The sequence below is a fragment of the Phocoena sinus genome, chromosome 10 (assembly GCF_008692025.1).
Source record: "Phocoena sinus isolate mPhoSin1 chromosome 10, mPhoSin1.pri, whole genome shotgun sequence".
Lineage (NCBI taxonomy): Eukaryota > Metazoa > Chordata > Mammalia > Artiodactyla > Phocoenidae > Phocoena > Phocoena sinus.
In genome coordinates this window covers 7,166,139-7,173,203 of record NC_045772.1, presented here as the reverse complement: position 1 = coordinate 7,173,203, position 7,065 = coordinate 7,166,139, and the positions used below count along the sequence as shown (strand labels likewise).

At 59.7% G+C, this 7,065-nt stretch overlaps 1 protein-coding gene across 3 annotated transcripts; it reads right to left on the bottom strand.

The window, feature by feature from the left end:
- Positions 1-1,609: 1,609 nt before the first annotated feature.
- On the bottom strand, positions 1,610-5,610 carry TNFRSF13C (TNF receptor superfamily member 13C). 3 transcript variants are annotated; one of them, XM_032645797.1, is made up of 3 exons: positions 5,407-5,610; positions 4,801-5,130; positions 1,610-4,255 (listed from the first exon to the last, which is right to left on the bottom strand). In XM_032645797.1, exons 1-3 carry the CDS (start codon positions 5,555-5,557, stop codon positions 4,074-4,076), a joined length of 663 nt encoding a protein of 220 aa, XP_032501688.1. In that variant the 5' UTR covers positions 5,558-5,610; the 3' UTR covers positions 1,610-4,073. The 3 variants fall into 3 exon arrangements, with proteins under 3 accessions (XP_032501688.1, XP_032501689.1, XP_032501690.1); XM_032645798.1 differs by having other exon boundaries at positions 4,801-5,052; positions 5,407-5,609; XM_032645799.1 differs by having other exon boundaries at positions 4,801-5,049; positions 5,407-5,609.
- Between the last annotated feature and the right edge of the window lie 1,455 nt (positions 5,611-7,065).

The following is a 7,065-nucleotide window of genomic DNA, read 5'->3' as shown; positions in this document are numbered from 1 at the left end:
GAGGCCCACTGGGCCCCGGGACCCCTGCAGAGTCCCCAGAAAGAGCATGGGCTGGAACACTGGCTTGGGTGTCCTCCTGGCTTCTCCTCGACTCTCCATGTGACCTTGGGCAGTGGTTCCTACCCCCCAACCCCCCCTTCCCCACCCCCAGGTCAGGATCAGGCAGCTGGGGAGCTGGCTCAGATTGGAGAGAGGTCAAATTTCCGTTCTGGGTGAGGAAGAATTTGGCCTGAGTCACCAACAATAGAGCAAATGGGAGTGAGCTCCCACCTTGTGCCCAGAGAAGGGCCAGAGGGGTCTGGTGGCTTCTCAGAGGTGACAGAAAGGGTGAGACCAAATGATGGGGCTGGAGGAGCACTGGGTTCCCTGAAGTGGGTGCCCCTGTGTGCCATGGGGGCAGAATGGCCACAGGGAAGGTTCTGACAGCCTCACCTGGCACTCAGGGGCCACAGTGCCCAAGTCTCCAGCCCTTCCTCCTGCCCCCTCTTCTCTGCACCTTTGCACACAGTTCCTTGGGCCAAGAACGCCCTTTCTCTGCTCTGTTCCAGCAGGAAAACTCCACAGAACTCAGGGCATACCTCCTACTCTCCAAAGCACTCTAAATGCTAAATTAGTCACCACCACCCGCCCCCCCACCCCCGGGGACTTCCCCGGTGGCTCAGTGGTTAAGAATCTCCCTGCAGAGGACACGGGTTTGAGCCCTGGTCTGGGAACATCCCACATGACGCAGCGCAACTAAGCCCCTGCACCACAACTACTGAGCCTGCGCTCTAGAGCCCATGAGCCACAACAAGAGAAGCCATCGCAATAAGAAGCCCGCGTACCGCAAGGAAGAGTAGCCCTGCTCGCCACAACTAGAGAAAGCCTGCGTGCAGCAACGAAGACCCAACACAGCCAAAGATAAATAAATAAATAAATGTATATATATATTAAAAAAATTAGTCACTCCCCCGCTTGGGGCATTCCCTGGCTCTGGCAGGGATCACCCTGTCCTGTCATTGTGTCCCGCTCTGTCTCTCCCACTGGAATAGGACCTAATGGCAGGGTCTGAGGCTGACCTCCTGGCACTGACCAGAATGGTCCTGGCACAAAGCAGGCGTGCTGGCATCTGGTGTGATCAACGGCGCAGTAAATAGATGAGCGATGGGAGTGGTAACTCCTGAGACCAGAGCCTCAGGCTCTGAAACTCACTGGGAAACTCACTTCCCAGAGGGAATTTCTAAGGGTTGGGGGCCCTGGGCAGAAAGGTGTCTTCATTCCAGGGAAGGAAGGAAGTAGAGGCACTTCTGAGGTAGAGACCATACTTTCCACGTGACCTCTTTAATCTTGGACAACTGGTTGGTCCTCAGGCTCTGTTTTGAATATGGGAGATAGGCCCAAAGAGATGCCACAGCGTCTAAAGGCAAGGGGGCCATCCTTGCTGAGACAGAGGGAGGTTAGCGGTCAGGTCCTTCCTCCCTGGCCTCACCAGCTGGGCCTCCCCACCCCCAGCCTGAGCCGGGAGCTAGGGCTGCCAGGGCAGGAAGTGAGATGTGCCTGCAGGAAGCCCCAGGAGGAACTGAGACTTCAGCCAACCCCGCCCCCCCCCCCCCCCGTGGGGCCCTGGGGACCTCCGGGACACCTGACCCTCCATCAGGAAAAACTGTCCAGAAACAGGCTAGTGGGAGGCGGGCTACTTCCCTCAGTTCCCATCCCAACAAGCAGCTCTCCCAGTCTATCGTGGATCCCTCTTACTGCAGAAAGAGACCAGTTGGGGAGGGAAATCTTTGAGTAGTGATAGAAACAAGGAGTAAAGCCTGGGATCAACACCTGGAGTCTGATGCTCCCCAGGAGAGCACCTGGGCCAGGGAATTTCCGGACAGGTAGGCGCCCAGGTGTAGCCCAGCTCCACCGCTGCTTATTGTATCTTGGGCCAGATCCCTTCACCTCTCTGGGCCTATTCTCCCCTATCTGCAAAATGCGCCATATCATCCCTGCTCATGGACATGAACTGGTCCAGATTTTCAGGAAAGCAATTTGACCAACAGGGGTCTTAAAAAAGGTCAAGGCCTTTTTAAAGCAATGACTCTCCTTCTGGGAAAGAGACTCAGTTTCCTTATCTGTAAAATGGGGGTGGGGGAGTGAGGATCCTCCACGTTGCCTTCTCAGTCCTACTTGGAGGGCCACAGGCCACGAGGACAACTTTGCGTCCAACCCCCCACCACCATTTTTCAGAAAAGGAAACTGAGACTGGACTAGGGGTTCACTGGGGACACGGTGGTGCCAGAGGTTTGTGTGTCTGGACCCCAGGGGTGTTCACCCACTTGTTTCGCCTCCAGGGCCCACCCCCTGGCTGTGGTAGAAAAGGTGGGGTGAGACGGATGGCCGAGAACAGCTCAGAGCCCCCCAACCCTGAGATGGAGGGAAGTGGAAAGCTGGGCCCGTTCTGGGCCTGCTCCCCACCCTCCTGCCTGTGCCCGCACACTGACCTCACCTCAGCCACCTGGTGGTCTGGGGGCGGGGAGGGGGCATCTGAGATGGGTTTGGGAGGGAGAGGAAGAGACTTAGATGTGGTAGTCCAGGTTCTGGGGCTCCAACTACTGCTGGCCGCTGACTATCTTCTGAGCTGGGAAAGGGGTAGGCAGGAAAGGCAGGTGTCTGCTGGGCAGCTTTGATGGGCAGAAAGCAACTGATGCACGGAACAGAACATGGTCAAGATGGGAATTCCCTGGCGGTCCAGTGGTTAGGACTCCTAGCTCTCACTGCCGAAGGCCTGGGTTCAATCCCTGGTCAGGGAACTAAGATCTCATAAGCTGCGCAGCATGGCAAAGGAAAAAAAAAAAAAAAGGAACATGGTCAAGAACCTACAAGTGGGACAAAATGGTACTCAGAATCCCATCTGCTGATTCCCAGTCCATCGTGCCTTCCCAGAGTGCTAAGCTGTGACAAATTCCAAGGACACTGTCCAGGGTGGAGTCCAGGTCAGGAGGTTCTAACCCTGTGTCCCTGTGTAGGAGGGTCGGCAGGAGAGTCAGCGGCTGACTGAGTGCACAGGATGGTCCAGAACTGGAAGAGATGGTCTCAGCTCCAGGCCCCAGGGCAAGGGGCACCACTGTCAGAGGAACAGTTCCACTGGGATGGTGGGTGACCATAGGGGGCTGGCACAGAGTGGCCAAGTGACCCAAGCACTTGGGGAAGACAGGCCACAAAGAGAAGGACACTCAAGGGACATCAGGTCCAGCTGGTTCTAGGCCAGAGGCCTACCCTGGCCTCCTAACAAAGGAGCCTCTTGCAGACCCTGGGCCCTGCCCTGTGTACAGCCCAGTGTGCCCTGGAGGCAGCTGGGATTCCAGGTGGTCTCTGATGGAGATGCCTGTCAGTGTGCCTTCAGTGTGAATCTGCAGTCCAGCTCCAGAGGCTGTAGACTTCCTCCCAAGGGAAGAGAGGGCTTCCTCCCAAGGGAAGGGAGGGCTACAGCCTGGGGAAGCTGGAAGCTGCCACCAGGGTGAAAATGGCATCATAGGTCCTAGCAGATTGGGCCAAGCTCAGGGGTGACCCTAGGATACAGATACCAAAGAATCAGCACAATTCAGGCTTTTTCTTAAAATCATCTTGTACTAAATCCCAAAGAAAACAGGTCAGTTGGTTACCCATTGCTTCCATTTGTATCAGTTTAAAAGCAGGACAGCTCTGAGAGCAAGTATTAAAAAAATACAACACCCAGCTACAAATTAAGCATCCTCCCACTCTATCATTTTCCTAGATTCATTCTGGTTTCTGGTGGCTTCCCCATGCTTTAAAAAACCTCCTACTCAGAGTACCCCAACCACTCGAAAGCACAGAGCTTAGCCACGACCTTTGAGGGCTGCCATAGATGGTATGATTTTAAGCCAAATGCTAACATGCCATACGATGCCATGCAGTCTGAACCCTGTGGTCTGCGGTGCCTGTGGTTCTGCAGGGTTAGCCGGGGAGCAGCATGGTTCCCAGAAAAGGGATGGGTGAGAGCTGGGGTGAAGAACCGAATTCAATCTCTAAGCCCCTGGCTGATGGCCCGCAGGGAGGGCAGGGACCACCTCCTGCCCCCTCTGTCGCTACGGTTGCTCGGGACCGGCCGTCTTAGTGGTCACCAGCTCAGTGGAACCCAGCTCTGTGGCTGGCACAGGTACGCTGTGGGCAGGTGGGGTGGTAGCTGGGTCTTCACTGGGCGGAAGCCAGATGGGAGCTGTGGCATCCAGGGTTCCCAGGGAGAGGACGTTGTCACTGTCCAGGGGCTCTGGGGAGGTGGGAGGGGAATGCAGGGTCAGGATTGGGTCACAGCCTTCCCCCATCCCTGTTCCGGAAGCCTCCCTGGAGGAACAGCCCTCTGACTTATGAGAGAGAAGTCAGTTGATGAAGCCCCGCTGGCAGGACTGGGGAGGGTGGCCCATGATAGGCCCTCAGGACAGGAAGTGCTGAGAGTGCTGGCAAAATGGGAGAGGGCGAGGAGGGGTGGGAACCAGTCTGGCTGTCCAGAGAGAGGGCAGGACAGACCCCCTCCCTCGACCGGGCTCCCCAGCCTTGTGTCTCTTCCTCACACAAGTCTGGGACGCCAGAGCTGTGTCCCTCGCCTGGACCGGGGTCTGGGACAGGATTATTTCTCCCTGCTCAGCCTGAGACCCTCAGAGCGCACTCTTCGTCCCCTCTGTCTGCATCACCCCCTAGAGCCCTGCCTCCGCTTCAGACCTCCCCCACGCCTTTACCCTGCCCCTGCCCCTCAAGGGCCATGTCTCCCCTCCGACGGCCCCCAGCCCTCTCGGTTCCCCTAGACGCGGAACTTACCATCCTGGTCTCCGTCCAGGGCCTCCAGGGCGTCTGGGGCAGCCGCCGCGCCGGGCCGCCGCCGTCGGCGCCTCCAGCTCACCAGGCCCAGCAGGACCAGGGCCAGCGCCAGGCCCAGCAGCGCGGGGGCGCCGAAGAGCAGCGCCGGGAGCGGCAGCGCGGCCTCGGCCTCGGCCTCGGCCGTGGCTCCCGGGCCCACCGAGTCCTGCGGCTGCAGCGCCGTCCCGGGCGCCAGACTGCTCGGGCCACCTGCTGGAGGGGACGGGCAGGCAGAGCACGGGGCAGAGGGGAGAGGCGAGCGGGGAGGGGGAGGGTCGGAGGGAGGCGAGGCTGGGCCGCGGAGGGGAGGGACAGCCGGACGGGGCAGGGCAGGGGGGAGGGGGAGAGAGGGGGCCGTGAGGGCCACGCGGCGGCGATGGCTGGTCCCCATCCAGGCCCCAGCCCACAGGTCCCCCTCCTCGCCCGTTAACGCGATGCCCCCCGACGTCCTGGGACAGGTGGGGGTCATGCCTGTGACTCTGGTAGGGCGGGGTCCTCCTGGCAGAACCCTCCCTCTCCTTTCAGGGCCGCCCTGCGTGCCGTCCATGAGCGCGGCTCAACTCTTACCCGGTCTAGGCTCTGTCGTCCGGAGGAGGCTGCAGGCCACGCATTTGCGAACCAGCAGGTCGAAGCACTGGGGCTGCAGGCACGGCGGGGCGACTGGCCTGTCTCTGCCCCTCAGGTCCCTTGCCCCTCTCCTCATGCTGCCCAAGCCCATGCCTGTCTGCCTACCCCGCTGGGGCTGAGTCTGGCCTCGGCTGCCCCATGGGGAGGAAACCGGGCGGGGCCACCACCCACCCCGCCCTCCTGCCTGCTGGGGTTAGACCAGGTGGGGCCACTCTTAGCCAGGGCCCCGGCACCCCAGACCTTCTATCTGTGGTTTCTCCATTCAACCATCACCTCCAGACAACCACTGGGCGGGCCCTCTGCTGGGCACTGAGATGAGGCTGGGGCTCAAACCAGGGCCTGCTCTCGGGGAGCAGAGGATGGGCCCCTTAATCGGGACACAGACCTCTGGGTGGCCTCCTCTGTCCTGCTTCCCAAGGCCAGCCCAGAGTCCTAGACCATGCTCACCAGGCATCTCCCCCCCACCTGCCTCCTCCGGGGAGCCCTCCTGTCCTTCTCAGGCAGAGCTGCTCAGTTCATCAAACACATCCTGAGTGGCCACATTGTACCAGGCCCCAGACGACTCCCACACTGGAGGTGGTGACGGGGGAGACAATGCCTCACGGCAGCGGCATCAATGAAGATGATCACCATGGAGGGGACAGGAAAGCTTTGTGGAGGAGATGATGGGAAGGTGTTTGCTAGGTGGAGTGAGGTCTAGGGGAGCGCCCAGTGTGAGCAAGGGCCTAACTATGAAGGCCAGGGAGTGCTGGGACCAGAGGCCCTTGACTGAGACAAGCTGGGACTCCAGCTGGAAAGGCACTGGGGAGCCATGAAGGGCTTTAAGCAAGGCGTGTCATAGTCAGATTTGCCTGACTATGGTTAGCGAGGAACCACTGGCTGGAGTAGAGGGCACAGACGGGGTAGGTTCAGGGACAGCTCGGTCTCCAGATCCTAAGCAGGAGGGACACTCAGATCCACAGATGAACAGACAGACGAACAGACCAAGGTCCGGTAGGCAGGAGGCAGCTCACCCACCCGACTCCTTTTTCTCAGGGCTGTGTGTGTCCAGGCTTTCTCGCCTCTGTGTCTCACCGAGGCCCTCCTGTCTGTCTCTACTCCCTGGTGTTTGGGGCAGACCCACCTGTCTCTCACCTGTGTCTCTCAGACTGAGTCTCAGACAGACACACAAGCCCCCTCGACCTTCCTGGACATATGCTGCCCCCTCCCTGGGGGCAGGGGCTGGCAGAGAGCCTCAGCATGGAGCACGGACTTAGAGCCTCATGGTGGGCCATACCAGACCCCTAAGCACTCAGGGCTGGAGGTGCACAGAGGAAAGAGTAACTGTCCCGGGGGCAGGGAGGGGGCTTAGGGGTAGGAGTAGATCTTTAGCCGTTCAAGGGGGAGGGAAACCTTCCAGGCAGAGAGAGGGGATGGGCAAGGGCAGAAGCACAGAGAGGAGCCAGGGGAAGCTTGCTCTGGGAACAGGCATGGCCACTGCTTCAGGGGGAGGCTGCCGATGGGCAGGGCCAGGCCTCAAGCCGCAGGCCTGGGGCAGTGAGGGGCCCAGGAGGTGTCTGAGTGCGGGAGAGATTCTCTGAGCTGTGCCTTAGAATGGAC